The 24,017-nt window shown below is 41.6% G+C and overlaps 1 protein-coding gene across 8 annotated transcripts in view; it reads right to left on the reverse strand.

Moving 5' to 3' along the window:
* The window catches only part of COL14A1 (collagen type XIV alpha 1 chain), a 216,434-nt gene that overhangs the window by 181,501 nt on the left and 10,916 nt on the right, over nt 1–24,017 (reverse strand). For all 8 annotated transcript variants that reach the window (XM_081504793.1, XM_081504789.1, XM_081504791.1 and 5 more), the window contains exons 2-5: nt 20,199–20,324; nt 14,779–14,895; nt 10,253–10,396; nt 3,773–3,862 (exon numbers count right to left, since the gene is read on the reverse strand). In XM_081504793.1, the coding sequence (XP_081360919.1) occupies nt 3,773–3,862; nt 10,253–10,396; nt 14,779–14,895; nt 20,199–20,286 (439 nt within the window). In that variant the 5' untranslated portion in view covers nt 20,287–20,324. The remainder of the gene's footprint in view (nt 1–3,772; nt 3,863–10,252; nt 10,397–14,778; nt 14,896–20,198; nt 20,325–24,017) is intronic.

A 24,017-nucleotide genomic window follows, 5' to 3' on the forward strand; every position in this document is an offset into this window, starting at 1 on the left:
GAATGAAAACCAGTGAAGAAAGGAAAAGGAAAGCTTATCCGCAAAATACTCAATATATAAACATGATTAAGACATCAGAATGATTTTTTTTAAAAAAACCCTAAAATGGAACAAAGTACCATATAAATTTCTAGCGAAATTTTTAAAGAATCAATTATAATTTCTAGAAATAAAAAATTTACTCATTAAAAAGGACAGGCTAAAAAGCAAATTTTAAAGAGATAAAAAGAGAATTAGTATTCTGATAGAGAGATAAAGGAAATTACCCAAAATGACATTGATGAAATCAGACAGGTAGAGTATATGAAAGTTAAGAGACACAGATCATCAAAAGAGACCATCTATGATAAGTATAATTTGAATACAGAGGACAAAGAGAGAAAAGAGAAAGAAATAGATAATTAAGATAAAGAATATTTGAGGAACTACATGTTGAGAAATTTCCAGAATTAGTGAAAGTTATAAATCCAGATTATGGAAGCACAAATAAATCGACAACTAGACTTATTGTAATAAAACAAGGAAACACCAAAGAACAAAGTCTGAAAAGCATCTGTAGAGAAAAAAGAGACACCTGGACATTCAGACTGTCGGCAGACTTGACACGAACAAGAGCCAAAGAGAGTGACATCTCTTCCAAATGAGTAGAAACAACTCTCAAACTGGCACCCAGCTAGTCCTTCCAAATTGGGTGCGGGCTGAAGATATTTTTGTGTGAATAAAATTAAGTTTACTACCACAGATCTTCTCTAACGGCGACTGAACACAGAGAGAAAACCCGAGATGGAAGATGGAGTAACAAGCAAAGAAATTCACGGACGTGGGCGCTGGACAGACAGTGACTATTACAGTTATAATGGTTATAAATGTGAACCTTTATAAGGCAAAAGATGCTAAAATTAACATATTCGTTATAATTATGTAAAATATAGGAGGTAGATAATTAAAGTACTATAAAAACTTGGACTGGTTAGGGAATGGTAAATACATGTATTAGTTTTAGATTTTGGCTGTATGAATGCCAAAAATTTAATTATAATCATACAAAAATATAAAAGGATTAAATATCAGTTAGTTCAGTAAAGAGGAAATGTATTTTTCTTTAAAAGTTGATCAATTCTAATTAAGTAAGGCACACAAGGGAAATTGTAGCAAAATAGCATAAAATAAATGGCAAATCCAAAATGTAAGTGGACTATGGATACCAATTAAAATACAAAGATTTTAAGAGATGATTTTTAAAATCCAACTAAACACTCTTTAAAAGATTTACTCACCTTAAACCTTAGGACACAAATAGGGTGAAAGTTGAAGTATACAGAATTAATAAATCATGTCACTGCTAAACAAAATAAGTTGGTATCACTATAATAAAATATTGAATTACTAAGAATAAAGAAAATTGTTTTAAAAAAAGAATTATTCACTAGGAAAATATAACAACTTGTCATGAATCTAGCCTCTAATATAAAGCAAAATTGCCAGAATTTACCAAAAGAAATGGACAAATCTCTCTGACACAGAGATTAAAATTTTTCTCAAGAATACAGGGGATGTATTCTCAAGAATATAGGGAAAGATAAAAAAAAAATCTCAAGAATACATTGAGAATGTATTCTCAAGAATACAGGAAATGGTTAAAAAAGAGAGAGAGAGAGAAAAGAAAAGGAAAAAACACATTTCAACAATAAAAAAATGTCTGAACAAACTTTTTAAAAATATTCCTACCACAATGCAATTGTTAGATACCAATAGCAAATACATTATCTTTTTAAAATAACTCCATATGTTTAGAAATTAATATTTATAAACAACCTCTGAATCAAAATAGAAAGTCTAGTAGAAATCAGAAATTATGCAGCATGAGCTACATAAAAATAATACTACATATCAATATCTACGTGATACAGCTGAAGCAGTACTTGGATATCTGTAGTCTTAAAATGCACACAATAAAAAGGAGAAATATCGAAAATTAATGAGATAAGCGTTCAATTCAGGAAGCGGTAAAAGAAAAATATGATAAGGAAAGAAGCAAATATTAGCTATAAAAACATAAAATAAAAAGACACCATAGACAAGATGAACAGGAGGAAGACACGCACACATAACTGAATAATTCAAAACCTGGGTGTAGATTCCAGAGAAATTCTCCCACACGTGAAAAAGGCTGAATAAATAAGAATTTTTACATCAATTTTGTAATAGCAAAATATTGGCAACATCAAGAGTATAAGATTAAATATATTGGGTTATATTTATACAATGGAGTTCTATATAACAAAGATGAATAAATTGCCTCTATATAAGTCAACATGGATAAGTCAAAAAAAATCTAATATTCTATGGAGAAAAAAAGCTAGTTGCAAAGTATGTTTTGATTACATGTATACAAAATTTAAAATATAAATGCATAATTAAAATATGGTTTCAGGATTCATATATTTATGTAGTGAAACGAAAAAGACACATATTGAAATAAACACTGAATTCAAACACTGGTAGCCTCTTAGAATGGAGGAAAAGGAATATACAGGGATATACAAGGAGCTCCAACTCTACTGTTTATATTTACTTTCTTAACCTGACAAAATTGTTTATTACTTATTTTTATACTTTTTATATATCTGATATGATAAAAGTGAAAGGGTTAGTCTCTCAGTCGTGTCCGACTCTTTGCAACCCCATGGACTGAAGCCCGCCAGGCTCCTCTGTCCGTGGGATTCTCCAGGCACGAACACTGGAGTGGGTTGCCGTTCCCTCCTCTCCAGGGGATCTTCCCAACCCAGGGAGTGAACCCAGGTCTCCTGCACTGCAGGCCAATTCTTTACCATCTGAGTCACCAGGAAGCCCCATATATCTTGTATACTCAAAAATCTACAAACACACTGCAAAAAATACATACTTCTAAAATGAAGTTGCAGAGTTAAAGGACAGGCAAATTGTACATTTTTGGTAGAGTTCACTATACAGACACAATTTTTTCAATAACTTACTCTTAAAATATACATAAATACAAAAATTATTAGGAGAAAAATAGGAAAACATTGAAACAATTTCAAAAGTTGGAAAGAATGTATGTTTTAAGAATAAACTATTGAAAAAAATGTGTCTGTCTGGTAGACTCTATCCAAGATGGAAAATTTGCCTATCCTTTAATCCTGAAAGTTCTTTTAATCCTGAAACTAATTTTCAGAGTATGTATTTTCTGCAGTGTGTTTGGAAATGTTTAAAACTTAAAGAGTGAGTGGTCAGATGGAGAAGGAGGGAAGGCAGGAGGTCGGGAGGCTGAGGCGACCTGAAGGTCTTGTTAGCGTCTGGCCTGCGTCTGAGGTCACTGAAGCCGGGAAGGGGTTCAAGGTACGCGGGCAGGGGAGGCGGGTGCAGAGGGGGCACGGCAGGTCCGGGGTGAAATACGGAGGTGGATGTGTTTTGCAAGGATTGCTCTAACCTCTGGGCAGAGAACAAATTGAGATCTTGCTAAATAATATACACACCAGGAAAGAAAGGGGAGCCTAGCGGCGTATTGGCAATAGGCGTGGAAAGAAATGAACAGATTCTGTCAGTATTTCAATAGAAAATGCATTCACTAGGGTTAGTGGTGCATTAAATACGGAAAGCAAGGGAGAGGGGAGTGCTGACAGCTACTCCGTGCGGGGAGGGGAGCAGAGGGTGAGTCGGGCCGAGGGACCTTTCACGGGAGATCCTTGCTCCTCCGAGGCTCTGAAGACAGCCCAGGCTCCCAAACAAGCAAACAAAAATGAAATCTGACCTTCTTCGGGTACAGATGGTTTATTCTCGCTTCCTTTGTCCACAACTTTGACTCTGGGTTTTGGCTCCTTTCTTTTTTCTAAATCTTTAACTGGAAGAAAAGTAAAAATACAGCAACATGTTAGGTTAGAATCTAAAAGAAAATATTCAGTGAGCTTTTACTAAACTCCTTGCAAGTATTAAGAGTTTTAAGCAGAAATTAGCTACATGGTAGAATCTCATTCTAGAAGATTGGAGCTGCTATTTTTTTCAATCTTGTCATGGGAAAGAGTAGAAGTCACTTACAGATTTACTTTGGTCAAGAATTCACTATGGGCAGATGTATCAAATTTAATCCTTTATAACATAAAATCACAAGATTAGCCCCATTTCACACATGATGGAATGAAGCACTAGGAGGCTAAGGAGCTAAAACTTATCTCATAAAATCAGAAAGTGTTGGCATAGGACTCAAGCCATATCTTCAGGTTTCTGGAAGGCCTTGTGAGTGGCCCCTGTCCTAGAAGGGTCTTAGCCACATTTATCCTCATTTAAAGTTGGTCTGTCTGCAATAAAAGATGGAGAACTCCATGAAGACTTTCTTTCAAACTTAAAAAAAAAAAATTCCCTACTAATAAAAAGTAGTACTTGTTCATTACTTCCATTATGAAAAATTCAGGACCCAGGATGACCCTTGGTCCTTGAATACATTCAATCCAATCTACTTCACTGGTTCTACTTTTCTCTCCACAGCAGCTTTCCTGCTATGGCTTGGCGCCTTAAGTTGTTTCTTAGTATTAGTTGCTTGGCCATGTCTGACTTTTTACAACCCTTTGGACTACAGCCCAGGCTCCTCTGTACCTGGAATTCTCCAGACAAGAATATTGGAGTGGGTAGTCATTCCCTTCTCTAGGGATCTTCCCAACCCAGGGATCGAACCCAGGTCTCCCTCATTGCAGGCAGATTCTTTATGGTCTGAGCCACCAGGGAAGCCCCTGAGTCACCACTAAGTGGCAACAGTATGTGCACAAATAAAATACCCTGCAAACAGGAGGAAGTGATCTCATGGCAAGACATTCCATTTCATTACTGCATCCACTGCATGGAATCAGCAAACTTACTGGAAGTGGGCTCTGCGGGGTAAGCAGTGGTTTCCTCTGAACCATCATCCTTCCTGCCTTCTCCAGGGTTACTCCATGAATCCTGCCTTTATCACCTCTTCCTCCCCTTCCTTCTATCAGCTTCCATCCCACTGCTAAAAAGACTTGAGACTTACCACCTGCCAAGGTCAGGTTTCTCTAGTTTTATGATTCCTTCCCTTAGAAGCCTTTCTTGGCTTTCTGGTACTTGAGATTGAATTCCACGATTAAACATCGTAATAAATACAAGCTGCCTTAATCCTTCTATTTCCACTGATGTTCTAATTTTCTAAATCCGTTTTTTAGACTTCATCTTCTGATTTCTTTATAAGGGTTAACCACTTTGGAACACCCGCTCCTTTAAATTCTTTTCTTAAGTTTTACAAAAGCCTTATCCTGGGTTTTTTCATATTCCTCTCAGTCCCCCTTTACATTCTCATTCTTTGGAACATTTTTCTGCTTCCATTCCTGAAACAGAATCATAAACAACATTTGCCTCATATCTCTGCATACCCCACCTACAATTTTATCTGCCCTCTCCTTGGATGATTTCCAAATCCACATCTTCAACCCCACCCACACATAGGCCATGACCTCAGACAGCTTACATTCTCTAAAAGAAAATAAGTCTGCATCTCTGATGGGAGGAGAGTTGTGCTAAAGTAAAAACAGGTCTGGGGAAGAATAATTGGAAAAGTGGAGACTCTGGGAAATTTCACCAGGAAGGTGACATTTGGGCCAAACTTTGAAATATGAGCAAGATTTTGCAGGCAGAGATTAGCAAAATTAGTTCCAAAGAGAAAAATAGTGGCCAAAAAAATGTTTGCCAAAATAGGCCAAAATCCATTCTACAGATGAACAAGGGAAAAAAAAAAAGTAGTAAGTCACTTTGAATTGGGTCATTAGGTCACACCAAGCTGCTGGCCTGCTCACAGAGGAGGCAAAATCAATTAGAAAACAGACTGTCAAGAGCAAAGTAGTATTAATCATAACAACAACCACCACCATGCCCCTAATATGTGCTAATGTGAGTTAGTGCACACAATAATAGGCACAAATCATCTCCCCATTTGCAGAAGTAGTTACACTGCTTGGCCCAAATACACACACCTGATTTGGAATCCTAACAGTTCAAATATGCCTCTTTGTCGTCAAAATCCAAAGACTGTTACTTATGTTTCCCTGGGTATCAGAAGACGGACTTATGAAGAACTTGAATCCCTATACTAATTTCAAGCCTACATCCACAGGGACTTTCTGGACTCTCACCGTCCTGGACCCAAGCAAGAAAGGATTCCAGGGAGGAGGCCAGTCTTTGGCTCCCCTTCACAGGGAGCAAACACATAACTGAAATGCAAAGTCGAAAAGGCAGCCTTCCAAACAAAGTTATTTTCATTTCATCCTATAAAATGTTATTTGGGAAGAACTAAGCTCTCTATATTGCCAATAAAAATAACAGAGCTAAAACATATATATATGCTTGTATGCGTGCTCAGTCACTCCAGTTGTGTCCAACTCTTTGCAGCCCCGTGGACTGTAGCCTGTCAGGCTCCTCTGTCCATGGGATTCTCCAGGCAAGAAGGCTGGAGTGGGTGGCCATTTCCTTCTCCAGGGGATCTTCCCAACCTAGAGATCGAACCAGCATCTCTTCTGTCTCCTGCGTTGGCGGGTGGGCTCTTTACCACTGGTGCCACCTGGGAAGCATGCCCCCCCCCGCAAATGTATCTATGCTTCGTATAATTGATCTAACTAACCAATTAGACTGTGTCACTAAGATTGTTTCAGCAGAGCTAAGCAAGCTGAAAGCAAATGCATTTCCTTTTAAACGTTCTGAGTAAACAGCTATCAACAAAGCTTTTTAAGGCTACTTATGCTGCTAGTCAGTGGAATATTTGCAATAATCAATCGCACTAAACCTTAAGACTAAAGTGAAATGAATCGTCTCTCTTTGTCCTTTTTCCTGCTTCTCACAAACTTTAAGAAAAGTTATTTCCCTTACTCATGCTGGAATGTCAGAGGCCAGGAACTGAAGCGCCATGCCAATAAAATGAGACAGAGGCTGATTTATATTGAAAATAACATGAAACCCTTTCCCAGAGCTTTCAGATGATGTGGATCTCAAAAGAATGTAACATTTTAAAATATCCGTCTGTCCTGCTGGCAGGTGGGTTTACCAAACGTCCTTGTTCAGAAGTTTCAAGAGGCAGCAGGTTAACAGAGGTTTTTTTTGTTTTTTTTTAAGAAAAAAATCACAAAATACAACTTATAAAATGTTACTTAGAAGAGAAAGAAAAAAAGGAGGGGGGGATAGAAAAATCCATGTAGAACACTGCTGAACACAGAGTCCTAGGACCCACGGTCTCCCCGGTCTGTGGATCAACCCTTTAAAAAGCTACTGCTATTTGAACAGTGCTCATTACTAGAGAAATGCAAATCAAAACTACAGTGAGGTATCACCTCACACTGGTCAGAATGGCCCTCAACAAAAAACCTACAAATAATAAATGCTGGAGAGAAAGTGGAGAAAAGGGGACCATCTTGCACTGCTGGTAGGAATGTAAATTGATACAGCCATGATGGAGAACAGTATGGAGATTTTCTTTAAAAACTAGGAATAAAACTATTATATGACCTGGCAATCCCAGCCCTGGGCATACAGCCTAAGGAAAGCATAGTTCAGAGACCCATGCAGCCCAGTGTTCACAGCAGCACGATTTCCAACAGCTAGGACATGGAAGCGCCTAAGTGTTCATCCGCAGATGAATGGATAAGGAAGTCATGGTACACATATACAATGCAATATTGCTCAGCCATAAAAAGGAACACACTTGAGTCAGTTGTAGTGAGGCAGGTGAACCTAGGACCTGTTGTACAAAGTGAAGTAAGTCAGAAAGAGAAAAATATTGAACATTAACACATACACGGAACCTAGAAAATGGTTCTGATGAACCTCTCTGCAGCGGCAAGCGTGGAGTTGCAGACACAGAGAACAGACTTGAGGACTCAGGAGGGGAAGGAGAGGGTGGGGCAGACTGAGAAACAGCATCGAGACATGACCACAACCACACGTAAAGCCGCTGTGGGCAGTTGTGTGTAACCCAGGGAGCTCAGCCTGGCGCTCAACGCAGAGGCACAGGGCGGGGTGGGGTGGGAGGGAGGCTCAAGGGGGGACGCGTGTGTACTCACGGCTGACTCACACCGCTGCACGGCAGAAAGCAACACAACGTCATAAGGAAGTTCTCCTCCAATTAAACAATACCTTTACAGCTAAGCTACTGTTGTTTGAAATGATGTCTGGGATTTACATCGAAATAACAGGAGATAGGGGGGTGCAGGGGTGCAGACTGACAAGACCGACCACGAATGGTTAATCGTTGAAGCAACTGATGGGTATTTGGGGCTTGATTTTACAATTCTGTCAATTTTTTAACTTTAAAATTATACTTAATATTGAGTTGGGGTTTTTAAGGAGTCTGTCTTAACAATGAAGTAACACAGAAAGTTAACCAGGACCGACCTCTCCTGTTCACATTCACGATACACAAAACTCTGCCCGCAAATCAGACAGGACACCTCCAGGAAGAGGGGGTTGCTGCAGTCTCCGGTCCTAGACTGTGAGGCCCCTGGGGGCGGGGACGTGCCGTGTTCCCAGGGCCTAGGATAGGGCCTGGCACTTAGTAGCCATGCAATATACACTGAAGTGACAAAAAAAATTAGTGAATGAACGAACATCCTCTGAAAGGCAAAAGAATCAGGACCTCTGTGGATAACTTTTAAATTCAACATAAGGAAAAGCTTCCTAAGGGAACAGGGCCACCATGGATGGGGCCGCCTCAGAGCGTTCTCCTCTGCTTAGAGTGTCTCTGGATGCAAGTCCTTCGACCAACTCAGTATCTGAGAACTGACTCAGATATGACGACATCGCCCATCCATTCTCTTTCCAGCTGACTCCTGCAGCAGAGACAGCACCTTCTTTCAAAGAGCCCTGAAAGCATTTATTGAGCAGCTATTATGTACTGGGTAGATAACATGTCTAGATAAGGCTCAGGGACAGGAATAGGGAGAGGATTTAAAAACCAACACTTAAGGAATTATGGTTTTCTCTGGGTATTTGCCCAGGGGTGGGATTGCTAAGTCATACGGTAGTTCCATTTTTAATTTTTTAAGGCACTTCCATACCGAAAACCGTAACTGCAAAAGATACATACACCTCACTGTTTACTGCAGCACAATTTACAACAGCTAGGACACGCTGCTGCCGCCAAGTCACTTCAGTCGTGTCCGACTCTGTGCGACCGCATAGACGGCAGCCCACCAGGCTCCCCCGTCCCTGGGATTCTCCAGGCAAGAACACTGGAGTGGGTAGCCATTTCCTTCTCCAGTGCATGAAAGGGAAAAGTGAAAGTGAAAGCTAGGACATGAAAGCAACTTAAACGTCCACCAACAGAGGAATGGATAAAGATGTGGCACGTACATGCAATGGAATATTACCCAGCCATAAAGGAGTGGAACTATGCCATTTGCAAAGAAGTAGACAGACCTAGAGACTGCTATACAGAGTGAAGTAATGTAAGTCAGGAAGAGAAAAACAAATACCGTATATTAATGCACATGTGTGCAACCTAGAAAAATGGTACAAACGAACCTACGTGCGAAGCAGAAGGGGACAGAGAGAACGAACATGTGGACATCAAGCGGGGAAAGGAGGGTGCGAGGGGCCGGGAGCCCGGGAGCGACATTTACAACGGGCTCCCAGGCGACACGGCGGCAAAGAGTCCGCCTGCCGATGCGGGAGACATGAGAGCTGTGGGTTCGATCCCTAGATGAGGAAGATCCCCGGGAGGAGGAAACGGCACCCCCTCCAGCGTTCGTGCCCGGAGAATCCCATGGGCAGAGGGGCCTGGCGGGCTGCAGTCCAGGGGGTTGCACAGAGTCGGTCACAATTGAGCGATTCGCACACACGTTTAAAAGAGATGACTGATGAGAACCTAGCCTGTAGTGCAGGGAACTCTGCTGACTGTGCCGTGCCGACCTGATGGGAAGGAAGCCAAGAAGGGATCTGGAGGCAGACAGCTGATCCACTTTGATGTAGAACCTAATACAACATTGCAAAGCGACTGTATCCCAACAAAAAATTTTAAACTAAAACTGAAAGGATAAGTAGCAGTGCAGTGAAATGGGCAAAGGAAGGGATAGAAGAATATTAGAGACAAAAGGAACTCATGGAAGATTAGACTGAATGTCTGTTTAGATCTTGTTGAATCTAAACAATCCAGGATTAACCCAGTACAATATTTACCACAGACTCGTACTCAGCCCTGGAACCGAGTCCCATGGCAGCACTCTAGTCTGTAAATACGTACTTCTGAATAGACCTTGGGCTGGCTGGCTTTCTTTGTCTTTATTGTATGCGATAACCTGAACCGTGTAATTCTGGTCTGGCATGAGACCTTGAATAATCGCTTTCGTTGCAGTGTTCTGGAGATTCAGTTGATTGGTTTTTCCACCTAAAATAAAACAGAAAGATAAATCAGTTCTAAGAAGTACATTAACTGTGTCCATTAAGAAATTTCGTTAGTCAGAAATCTAGATCTTAAAGGTGAAGATATTTAAAAATAGGTAAAATGGTGAGTATCTCATAAGACTTATTTTTCGTATACTCTCCATCCTCATTTTCAGCTTTACTCTTTGCATTAGACAACTTACACAGTTGTCTAAAGTGGATGAAAACACGTTCACAAACATCCTTCATGTAACACACTGCGGCCTTGATAGACTAGGGAAAGCCATAGCAGGCGGTCAGAAGGCAGTCAGCCCTCAGTGTCAGATACGCTCTGCAAGGAAAGCATGTCCTGAAAGGAAGGAAAAGATGTGGACAGGCTGATGTAGTTACCTACACCGGCATTTTCCTATGGCCTCTCTAAAGCGAGTCTCTGCAGCGTTAGCGGTTTAACTACCCTGAATCTGAGCGTCACTGGCTCAGGATGCTAGAGGAACTGCTCATCGTCTGGCTACCGACAAGTCAGCTTCTTGCTGGAAAAGATTCCAAACTCCCAGTGTCTCTCCATCAAACCAGACTGACCTCCAAGGTTTTGCTGAAAATGCTAGTGATTCAGCATCAACTTGAAAGCAAAGTTCCAGACATTCCTTCTCTATTTCTGGCAGTGGTTACTGCCTGAGAAAAGGAAAATTAACTTAAAACTGCTCCTCCAGCAGTCGCAGCAAAAGGGCCAGAAATTTGCTGAATTAATCAACTATAACACAGGCTACCATGCATTTTAATCACAGGTGGCGCTAGTGGTAAAGAACCCGCCTGCTAATGCGGGAGACCTAAGAGACGCAGGTTCAGTCCCTGGGTCGGGAAGATCCCCTGGAGGAGGAAGTGGCAACCCACTCCATATTCTCGCCTGGAGAATCCCGTGGACAGAGGAGCCTGGAGGGCCACAGTCCATAGGGTCACAAAGAGTTGGACATGACTGAAGTGACTTAGCAATCAATAAAATTAAAGTTAATTATGTTAAATCTGAAAAGCGATGATCCTATCACCTCTGTTGCCCACTACTAGAAGGCAGAGCTGAGCCTTCCTCCTGCCAAACCCACCTCCCCGCAAGCATTATGTCCAAGAAGCTAAACTTGGTTTCAGAAAATCTATCATTTAAAACTCATCCTTGACCAAGGGCATCAAATGAATCTTTCACAATGTGTTTCACTGAAGAAAAAAAAATGCCTTAGAAAAACTCCGTGTACTAGAATTCCTCTCTGAGAGGCATACGGTATACTATTTTAAAGACTTTGAGAATCCTGTAATAAAAAAGTTTTAACTCTGTTTAGAATAGCACTCTTCAAATTTATTTGACCATTAAACCATTTGATTGTATAACAACTATGACATCCTGCTAAATACCATGGAAAACGCTTCGGGAAGACTGGTATAAACAATACGCAGAGCGCATCTCCTAGTGCTCACACATCTACAAACACCCCGCGTCTACATTCATTTATTACTCCTTGTATTCACTCTATTTATTTTAGGGTTGATCAAGTCGATACCGGAGTGTCCAGACTGTTTTACTGGCTTGGGTTGCTGCAGTAAGGACACTGGGTCACCAGGGAAAGTAAACCCAGTTTTCACGGAGAAATTATCCGCTTTCATCCTCCATTGCTGTTTGTCATTGGGGTGTTTGAGCAAGAAGTGGAGGTCTACTTCTGGAGATGCTACAGCAGAGATGACCGACGGGTGAGACTGAGGTTGGCTCAAAAACCACCCGAGTCATTTCTTTTTTAAAAAACTAATTTTATTTGTTTATTTATTTTTGGCTGCACTGGGTCCTCACTGCTTTTGCGGGCTTCCTCTAGTTGTGGTGGGCAGGGGCTATTCCTCGTTGAGGTGAGCAGGCTTCTCACTGTGGTGGCTTATCTTGTTGTAGGGGGCTCCCCAGGGGGCACTCAGGTAAAGAACTCAGCCTGCCAACACAAGGGACATAAGAGACTCGGGGAGACACCAGTTTGATCCCTGGGTCGGGAGGATCCACTGGAGGAGGGCACAGCAACCCACTCCAGTGTGCTTGCCTGGAGAATCCCAGGGACAGAGGAGCCTGGTGGGCCACAGTCCGTGGGGTCGCAGAGTCAGACGCGACTGAGTGACCAGCAGGCAGGCACGCACCGTGCTGTGGGGCACAGGCTCCGGGCAGGCGGGCTTCAGCAGCTGCAGGATACGGGCTCAGCAGTTGTGGTGCAGAGGCTTAGCTGCTCCAGGGCATGTGGGATCTTTCTGGATCAGGGATCGAACCTGTGTCCCCTGCGCTGGCAGGCGGATTCTCATGCACTGCACCCCCAGCGAAGTCCCCCAAGTCACTGCTAAGGTTCTGATGCTTCCGTCACACTCGCTTGGAGGACTGAAGAGTTTGGTGTCACCAGCAATTAATCCAAAAAAATTAACCTACTGATTACCTGGAGGGAAACTAATTACTTTTCAAGACACAGGAAATTCTCAGAGGTACACAAATAAGGGACTTATATACTGACCGTCAGCATCGTAATAATGTTCAAGAGCCTCTTAAATTTCCCATGATGGCTTATTTTAGAAAACAAACTGCATTTTTAGAAGTCAAAGTTATTTAAAAATCGGGCAGTGTTCTACAAAAAAGGCCTGAGAATAAAATAAAGCTGTCCATAATGGAGCCAGTTCTGTGGGCCAACATGGGGAAGGTGTGCACCGTTTTCTGAACCAGAGTCATTCTAAGGAGTCTGTGCCCAACATGTGTTAATAAGGAAAGGTGTCTTCTTAGTGACCAAGTAAGAAGCCAAACATTTCATCTGTCTGTTTTGTTTGAGATTTTAAATCCACTACTGAGTAAGATGTCCCCTCTTAGAAGTAATAGAGCATCTGTCTTCCTCTTTAAATGAGTTGGGAGGAGGTCTCCAACAGAAGGGAGTCCAGCCCTATCTATGTAACCATTTTTATCACCAACAGGAAGAACAAATGCTACATTCACATAAATACATATATATTATATCAAATAGGCTATTACTAAGTATTTATTTACTATGTGAAAATGGATTTTATGAGAAGAAGCCAGACCTCAGATAGACTGCAGAGCCTCTTTGTAACGAGTGTGGCTAAGGCTTACCAGCCCTCAAGAACTGCCCGTCTCTGTGCCAAGTGCTTGGCGTCTATCAGCTCATTCAGTCCCCGTGACCAGGCTTCCTAAGTGACTATGCACTGGGAACTTAACACTCAGGTGCCAATGCAAAGGGCCGGCTGCGGGCCCCATATTCTATATTTGCTCTCGGGTGACGCTGCTGTCCCCAGACCACGTTCTGAGTTTCAAACCTCGCAGCGGCCCCGTGAGGCGGGCACCAATACTGTCGCACGTTCCATGGAAGAGGAAGCTGAGGCGCTGGGAGACTCCACAACCAGCTGGAATGAAGGAACTAGGGTCTGAACTCAGGCCTCATGACGCCCAGGCAGCAGCGTTCCTCTGCGCGCTCTGCACGTCTGTTTGCTGGTCTCGTTTTTGGCCACACTGCGTGGCTTGTGGGACTTCAGTCCCCTGACCAGGGACTGAACCCCGGGGCCCTGGCAACGAGGACGCCAAGTCCTAACCTCCAGGGAATCCCCGACGTGCTCTGCACCGCTTCAGCTGATTATAAATCAAAACCATGAAATGAGAAAGAGAAAACACAACCAAAACTTAATTGTTAAAAGTTTTACACAACTATTTTATCCTCATGATCAGTAAGTCTGGTTAATCTTTGCTTTTCTTGCTTTAATACATCATTTATGTCCACTGTGTCTACTTAGAGTTTATAACTTAATGCATCATTGCTGAATAATATTCTATTAAGTAAATTACTCATAGGTGGCTCAATGGTAAAGAATCCACCTGCCAATGTAGGAGACTCAGGAGACCCAGGTTCGATTCCTGGTTGCAGAAGATCCCCTGGAGGAGGAAATGACAACCCACTCCAGTACTTTCGCCTGGAAAATTCCATGAACAGAGGAGATTGGCAGGCTATAACCTATGGGGTTGCAAAAGAGTTGGACACAACTTAGCGACTAAAGAACAACGTAATTAATCGTCATTTACTCAGCTGGTCACAACTGTTGGAGGTAACTTTCAAGTGTCAATAGGCCAAATGTATTCATCTATGTTAAAACAGAGGTAGTGAGGATTTTTGATAGTCTAAAAATTATGGTGAGCCCAGTAGCTAGTCTTTAGATTTGAGGCAATATTATTTTCTTGAGTAGAGGATAAGATTTCAAGCTCAAAAGACTAAAGAAAACAAAAGTCTTTCAAATAAGATTAAAGCAACACTTAGCACTAAACATTTAGTTTCCTGTGTGCCAAAAGTTGCTAATACTCTAAAACACAGTTGATTTTTTTACCTGAAGCTGGAGTCACAAGAAGTTTGTATCCACCAAATTTCCCTCTTGGAGCCTTCCATGAAATCTGGATACTATCATGAGATAATACATTATATCTTAACCTTGTGGGTGGAGCGACTGAAAAGGAAAAACAAAAATTGTTTAAACGCTGAAGCTTTTAAGCTTTCATTGTTAAACTGAAAAGCCAAAGTAATGTAATCAGAATACTCAAGACTTCACGTTCTTTCTACAATACCGTTAGTGAATTGATCTGCTTGCAAAATAACACAAACCCAAGAGCATTTGTTTCTGACTCAAGAGGTAAGCATTTGCCAAGAAGTGCTGATCTTGTGTACTTTTTCCAGTAATCATGTATAGATGTGAGAGTTGGACCATAAAGAAAGCTGAGTGCCAAAGAATTGATGCTTTTGAACTGTAGTGTTGGAGAAAACTCTTGAGAGTCCATTGGACTGCAACGAGATCCAACCAGTCCATCCTAAAGGAGATCAGTCCTGGGTGTTCATTGGAGGGACTGATGCTGAAGCTGAAACTCCAGTACTTTGGCCACCTGATGCGAAGAGCTGACTCATTGGAAAAGACCCTGATGCTGGGAAAGATTGGGGGCAGGAGGAGAAGGGGACGACAGAGGATGAGAAGGTTGGATGGCATCACTGACTCGATGGACATGGGTTTGGGTAAATTCCAGGAGTTAGTGATGGACAGGGAGGCCTGGCGTGCTGCAGTTCATGGGGTGGCAAAGAGTCGGACACGACTGAGCGACTGAACTGAACTGATCTTGTGACAAGCAACTATGATTTAGGGTTAGAATGTAACACCCTAGTCTAGCTTAATTAACGAAGCCAACCTTGCAAAGTAATTTTATTATGTTACAAGGATGAATGTTTCTACTTTGAACACGTGATCTTTTGTAATCTATGTAGACCATGATCTGTTTTATGCCTTTAGGTTTCCACTTTATTAATTCAGTAATTTTTACGCTATGATAATTTAAGGCTATTACAGACATAGTAATAAGATCAATCTTTTCTAATAGTTCACTAAAAAGGTCTATACTGCTTTTTTGTGTAAGTCATTCAAACTTCAAAACATGTTCTGGAACTCTACATCAATGTTCCAGAATTTCCAAAGAAATACTTTCATAAGATTTTTACTGTATAATACATAAATTAGTTTGTCACAAAAGAAAATTTAACACTTGACAGAAAAGTTAGCACTTATTACCTATTTCTATGCCTGGCCTTTCTTTCCCACTTTACGACCGAGTCCAAGGAAGGAAAGAAATACTCATTTCAATAGGTCTGTAGGGGTGGGGTTTAGATGTTAGTTTGGTTCCCAGTTCTGTCATTTATTAGATGAATAATCTTGAGCAAGTGATTGTTTCTTTCAAAGCCTTGTTTTTGGAAAAGGTGACAGCAATACTTTCTGCACAGAATAAGTGACAATGTTAAAGAGAATAATGGATGTAATCTGCTGTAATATGTACTCAACAAATGTTTGTTCCCATCCACCCTTAATTCATCTAATGGATGATCTCTAAAGCTTATTTAATACCCACAAAAATACATTACTGTCCCAATTTTATACATAAGGGAAGCAAGGAGACGCTAAGACATTCATCCAGGTTCACATACTGGCTCGTGATCATCTTTGACCCCAAACAAAATGCTCCTTTTTCTTCAGGAGAAGATTTATATTAAGAAGTCAGCCTTCACTGAGCTAGAAGAATGAGCGATTTACTCCTCAACAGCCTCTCCGCTCATCTGAAATCAGTAAGCACCCAAGGACACAGTCTTAAGAGCAGAGCTCTCTTTCGACTTGCCCTTCACTACATTTCAGTAAAGAACGCTAGTCAAGCAGAATAAACACACCAGCTTCCCAGTCTCAGTTTGACATGAATGAGTCTACATTTCTCCAGCTTATAGGAAAGTATGGATTTATCATCAGACATACTATTTCGAGCTACAAGAGAAGGTTGGCTAAACCAAAATCTGGATGAACAGAGAAACTGTTTTTCTTCCTCTGGAACTTGGGGAGAAAAATCTATTTATACATAAATTCTTATTTTTTACGGAAGAAAATTAAAAATAAGAATTTTTAAATGTTAAACAGTACATGCAGTTTCTGAGCCAAACCTTGCCAGTGGGCTGGTAGACATCATTGGCCGAGCTTATTGCAAGGTTTTGCATGAATGCACAGGAGACAGGAAGTGGGCATGCCTGGGAAACGCCGAGTGAAAAAGCACAGGCAGAGGGGAGGCTTCCGTCTGGGCAGCCTCCAAAGGATCACCCAATTCCATCTGCACCCCGGGTGTCCTGACATCTCAAGGAGGGCAAACAATTAACATTCAGGATTCCTAGGTTAAACATTAGAAATCTTTGTAGTATGTTCTACCCAGGCGACTGCTCTTTGAATGCAAGCTTTTAGCCTGCAACATCTTCTGAGTCAAAAGAGCTGACCTTCTGAACCTCCAGGAGAAGTAATGAGGATGCTATGCACCACATCCAGACACCCCAGATCACGCCCAGAGAACATGGATGGTGCTCCAGGACCCAGAATGGCAGTGACTTCCATTGAACCGCTCCAGGAAATAAAAGTGAAGCAAAGGCAACAACCCAATCCATCAATATTCAAACACAATTTACAAGTGGTTTATATGATGACGGTCCCATTACAACTACCAGCGAAAAGCAATACTGCCATTTTCTTTTATCAACAGACCCCGTCTGTTGCTTATGTATGCATCAATAGTCTCACAGTTATTAAAAGAAAGTCTTGGTTAGACAGAAAGTTTACATTTCCTTCAGGTTTTTGCCTTTAGGGGAACAACACTGAAAAGAAGATATGTTAGTTAAGAAAGAAAGCAGCGTGATGTCACAGCTCTGAACTTCCAAGACAGCTCCTTCCCCGTGTGGACGGCCCTGGGACTTCCGCCAAAGCAAGGGCAGAAGGGCGCACAGGGGCACTGCAAGTGCGCTGCAGAAGCCACTGTTCCTACCTCGCGGACCAGAAACGCGTGTGTATTTAATACCAGAACCGTGATTTTTCTTTCTGCAAGCACTCAGGAGCCCCTTCAAAAAGTATATGTGCTTAACTCCAGTAATAAATATAAATGCTTGCATGAACTTGACTCAAAAGTTAATCTGTGTCAGTTAAATCTTTTTTTTTTAAATTTCAAGGTTTTTTTTTTCTTTTTGATGCAGTTGTACATGGGACTGTTTTCTTTTTTTTTCTTGATTTGCTTTGCAATGCCGTGCTAGTTTCTGCACAACAGAAACTTCGTGCTGTACAAGAAAGTGAATCAGTTATATGTATACATAGATCCACTCCCTCTAAGCCTCCTTCCAACCTCCACTCAACAGTTAAAATTTATTCCTCTTAAAAAAGACAAAAATTAAATGTAAAGCTTGATTTCTGGCACACGCTGAGAACCCAGAGTGAGCCAGCAAACTCATCCTTCGTACAGTGACATCAGGCATTCCATGTGAGGTAGGGCCAGTTACAACATTTGTGAAAATGTAACCTTCATTCCGAAGGGGGATTGCCAAGGGAGACTAAGGAGTGTCCAGCTGCTGACTGCAGGGTTAGACTCGTTGCTGAAAGTACAGGGGTATTTTTATTTTGTTGTGCTGTATTTTTTTGAGAGGGAAGATTTTCTTTAAAGATTTTCACCACAATAATCCTCATAGAAATCAAAGCTCAAAGGCAGAACAGGAATGCTTATTTCATGCTAAAAAAGCCTCACTGTTATCAGGTACTTAGGAAATTTCATTTCATAATATGACTATTCATCAAAGGACTGATTTTCTGCCCTCCCTTCCTTCCTTTCACTTCCACTCAACTCAGCTGAAATCTTGCTGTTTTGACAAGGGACAACCTATATTTATTTCTAATGAAATAGTCTCATTAACTTCTTGAAACACTAATTTTCACCGCCAGGGAAGTCCCTCATTGAAACACTACCTTTCACCAAGGACACTAACACGAGGATCTTCTGGTCCTCCCTACTCACAGTCACCTCCCTTCTGAATTTCCAACAGCACCTTGGTTTTCTTCCAAGGAACAGCACGCCCTCCCACTGCACGGAGCCTTGGCTGCACTATCTGTCAGCCATCCTCCCTTGGCGAAGGGGTGAGAAAATGACTCAAAGCAGTCAGGCAGGCTCTCCCAAGAATCTGAAACTTGTGTCCAGCCATGGAAGGATGGAAAACAGCTCTGACATTTCATTCCAAAAACATGCCCTGAAAGAAATGGTCACTAGTTCCTAGAAACTATATCCAGAGTGTTCCCGGATTCCTACACTTTCCAAAGCTTATTTAACTATTGTATGAGCTACTTCACTGCTGCTGAGTCGCTTCAGTCGTGTCCGACTCTGTGCGACCCCATAGACGGCAGCCCACCAGGCTCCCCCGTCCCTGGGATTCTCCAGGCAAGAAGACTGGAGTGGGTTGCCATTTCCTTCTCCAGTGCGTGAAAGTGGAGTCGCTCAGTCGAGTCCGACTCCCCGACCCCGTGGGCTGCAGCCCCCCAGGCTCCCCCGTCCCTGGGATACTTATATACTGCTACTTCACTATCTACCAGTAAATATACGTTTTGCTTAAACCGGCCGGAGAAATTTGCAACCAAAAACCTCTGAGTGATAGAAGTGCAGCCATGTGGGCAGCGAGAGCATTTCCCCTTTCAAAACACAGTTTAGGTGCATCTCAGAGAAATGACTTCAGCAAAAGATACTGAGACAGCAGAAAATTATGTGGCTTATTTTTCCAAGTGATCTTCAAAAATCCCAAACAAACAACAAAAGACCTTAGCTTTAATCTCATCTTTTAACTAAATGCACTTAGAGAACACTTGTTCTATAAGTAGGAGAAATTAAAATTTGAGGGAAATTTATCATAGGATATGCTAGAGGGTTCTTTTTATCTTGCATAGAATCTATTCAGCGTCTGTCAGGCCCTTAGTAACCCTTAGACTGTGCATTCAGTTTCACAGAAAGGAGCAAAAATAAGGACCAGGTATGAAGTGGCAGAAATATTTTGTAGACACACTTTTTAAGAGACAAGGCAGGATCAAGACACACAGGACACACCTCACAGCTCCTTATTAACAGAAGTGATCTTGCAAATTTGACTTTACTTATGAAATTTACGTAACATTTCAGAAGTATATTAAAAACGAGCTATTTAACCAACTACCGCAAAATTAATACACTCAGCCACTGGTGAGCTGTAACTTCATCAAAGTTGTGACACATTTCTACAATGTAAACAGCTGGTAAAACTGAGAAAAAGCCAACATGTGACCCTGCCTAAAAACACAGCTGAACCAGTGAAGCACTAGTAAGGCAAATAAAATAAAAAATGAACATCAGAACCAACATGGCTAGACTCCCAGACCCTAGTGAATTTCTTAAAAGTTTTCCATACCTTGACCCTGGACAATGGTGCGAAAATAAGTAATCACCAAAAATGCTGGAAACACCCAGTACTGCATCTTGCAGTGAAAAATCTTCATTTTATTTCTTGTTGTTCACATGGGATGTAACAGCAGTCCTAGAAACAGAGGGCACAGGGGTATTTAGCGAAGGCTGGAAATAAAATATATGCAGTCATCTGGGACAGGCAAACAAGCCAACATGTACTGGTATTTTCAGGAAGTAACTCACTCCTTAGGGCACTGTATATTTCACTCTAACCTAATAAAAGAAAGATTTTTGACAAGATGCTGCAGATGAAGAGAATGACTGGAAATACATGGTCATCCCCCCGTTTAAGCAACATGGATTCAGGATCTGATGCAGATGCTGGGGGCAGCGGCACATTCAGAGCGCCTCTGGTGGGCAACTGCTCCCTGAATCCTTCCCATAATGAATTCTTCGGTGGTCCTTCTGCCCGGCAGCTCACTGAAGGAGATGACTGCGACCCCTTTAGCGGCTTCTCAGCAGAACCCAGCTCTGCTCAGGAGGCGCTGTAAGTTGCCCACACAGGGTCCCTCCGGGAGGGTCACGTAACTCACAGAGGCAGGTCTAGGGGATGGCAAGGACTTGGAGCACCTCAGCTTCACCTGGAATCCAGCCTTTTGCTGCTGCCTGCTCTTCCAAAGTTCCTGTAACACTGACACCAGTCAAGTCTTGAGAGATGAAGAGTCAGGTCTCTGTGAGGCAAGACCTGGGCAATGATGTGTCCGAGGGCATCCAAGGTCCTGTCCACCTTGGGTCTGCGAGCAAGCCTTCAGAATGCTCCCAGGCCTGAATTTTTGCAATCCTGGACTGTCTATGCAACTCACTGGATTACCAAAGAGTCCCTTTAGCATCTGCTAATCAGACACTTTTCAGGGTCTAAAAAGCCCTCAAGGAACCCTCCTCCCAAGCTAACTTTTCTCGTATCTGCGTGTTACTGCTTTTATATCATGTCAATTTTGTGTAACTGTTTTCTTCTAGATCTATGTTAATAACCAAAATTGACTGAGAGTATTCTTTTCTTAAAAGGTCTGGTGTCAAGATCATTCTAGCTTCATTTTAAAAAATGTTAGAAAGTTTTCCATATTTTCATTGTTTTGCAATAGCTTAAGTACCATGAGAATGACATGCTCTTTAAAAGCCAAAGAGTAATTTGAGAGAGAAAATCATATGAGCCTATTCCCTTTTGGAAGCTATTTCCCACAACTTTAAAACATCTTTTGCTTATTTATAAATCTGCTTAGCTTATTTACTTCTTGGTTTTCTAGTCTGGATATTTTCCCATAAAATTATTCTTCTAATTATTTTTTCATTTTAAATTTATTTTTTAATTGAAGTCTAACTGCTTTACAGAACCGTGTTGGTTTCTGCCAAACATCAACACGAATCAGCCACAGGTATGCATATGTCCTCTCTCTGTGATCCTCCCTCCCAGCTCCCTCCCCAGCCCACCCCTAATCTTCTCATTGTGATTTTCACATCTATTAGCACCGAGTTGTGTGGTCTCTCAGTCGACAACATATTTTCTTGTTATAGCCCCACTGATTGTTGCTGTTGTTTACTTGCTAAGTCACGTCCGACTCTTTGTAATCCCTCGGACTGCAGCCCACCAGATTCCTCTGAATATGGGATTTCCCAGGGAAGAATACTAGAATGGGTTGCCAATTCCCTCTCCAAGGGATCTTCCAAACACAGGGATCGAACCATATTTCCTGCATTGCAAGCGGATTCTTTACAGCTGAGCCACTTGGGAAGGCTCCATTATCAGTATCAAACTGGTGTTTTCCTAACTTGCTCTTTTCTCTCCAAAACAGACAAGCTAAATATTTGTCAAGGATAGTTTTTTTTAACTTGCCAATATTATTTTTTGATTTCTAATTTATTTACTTCTGTACTTATCTTTGCTTTTCTGCTCTTATTTTTATTTTTGTTATTCTTTTTTGTTTATTTAGTCCTTAATGCAATATTCTTTATTTGAGGTCATTAATTTTTCCCTGGATATGCTTGGGCAGCCACATACAAGCTTTAATTGCCTTTTTAACACAAGAATTATTTCACTGAATGTGGCTAAAGGTAATTCTATGAACCTTCAAAACAATATGATTTAATATGATTCATGCACTTAAACTTAATCTGGTTTTATTCCAGAGGAACACAGTATATCCAGAGAAATAATTATATTCCTTCAAGTAATCATTCATAAAAAATATTTCTTGGCAACTACTTTGTATAATATCCAATGACAGTCTAGCATGCAACTCTTTCGTGTTGCCAAGTAAAGGAAGATACATGTGCTTTAATAATCACATAAATAATCAAGTTAAGGTCCTATAATAAAAAAAAAATAAAGAACGTACTCATTTATATTTACAGGTCCAAAAAATATCTCCCTCAACCAGCCTACCAGACTTCCAAAATGCTAATTACTAAAGAATATTTTAAATTAAGACATTCACATACGGGAAGCCCCTTAAAATTCCTAATGGAATGGGCAATATATTGAGTGGCTATTTTATATATAATATATATGGCTTTATAGCCTGGATGAATTTATTATTAATTAGTTACAGATTAGTGAACCAACTGTTTGTCAAAGCAAGAAGAAATGGGACAAATGGTGACTTCAGATAAAATACCGGGAGAAAGGCCCCGAGTCATCGAGACCTCTAACCCTATGGAGGCAGGTAGAACAAGATTAGGTGGGTTATCCAAAGGAACATGCATGGGACTCCCCAGGCAGCGCTAGAGGTGAAGAGTCTGCCGGCAGTGTAGGAGACCCAGGTCCAATCCCTGGGTCGGGAAGATCCCCTAGAGGAGGGCATGGCAACCCACTCCAGGATTCTTGCCTGGAGAGTCCCATGGACAGAGGAGCCTGGCGGGCTACAGTCCACGGGGTCGCGAAGAGTCTGACACGACTAAAGTGACTTAGCACGCACACACTCCAAAGGGCTGTGAGTGACTTTTCTGCAGACAGAAAGCTTGAATATGGGGGGTCTGAAAAGACAAAGGAGCAGGCATCAGCTCTGCCAGGATCAAGGCCATGCCCCTCAAAGGGAGACGACAGCAGAGTCACTCTCAACCCAAAACAAACATGCTAAGATTTTGTTCCCCAAATATAACCACAGGCTCAACGCGAACATGGCAAAGAGAGGAGAGGAGGGCAAACAACTTGCCTTTTTGCCCTTTAAGAGCAGGGATTTGATCAGATATCCCACAACACTATGCTAACACAGGACAGGAAGTCCGTTTACAAGCTGCAGTCCAAAGCCTTTCTCTTTTCTCATCAAAGCACTGCAGTCCATTGCAGTCCAGGTATTGTGAAGCAATGCTTAACAGGCCACATTAGAAGCTGATCTGCATCTCACACAATATAAACAAACAAACAAACCAATGAATTAGTGCTACCCTTGTCTTGGCAACTGTTTTCTGAAAACTGTTTATTATTGCTGTTGTTCAGTCACTAATTCACGTGAGACTCTTTGCAACCCCATGGACGGCAGCAGGCCAGGCTCCCCTGTCCTTCACCATCTCCTAGAGTTTGCTCAGATTCACGTTCATTGAGTCAGTGACGCCATCCAACCATCTCATCCTCTGTCGTCCCCTTGTCCTCCCGCCTTCAATCTTTCCCAGCATCAGGGTCTTTTCCAATGAGTCAGCTCATCAGGTGGCCAAAGTACTGGAGCTCCAGCTTCAGTATCAGTCCTTCCTTGCATATTATTTATACAGGAAAAAATTGTAGCCATAGCTTTTCTTTAAATTCTTCCTTTCTTGTTGTTTATTTTAAATG

The sequence above is a fragment of the Giraffa tippelskirchi genome, chromosome 6 (assembly GCF_054371585.1).
Source record: "Giraffa tippelskirchi isolate mGirTip1 chromosome 6, T2T-mGirTip1v1.2.pri, whole genome shotgun sequence".
Classification (NCBI taxonomy): domain Eukaryota; kingdom Metazoa; phylum Chordata; class Mammalia; order Artiodactyla; family Giraffidae; genus Giraffa; species Giraffa tippelskirchi.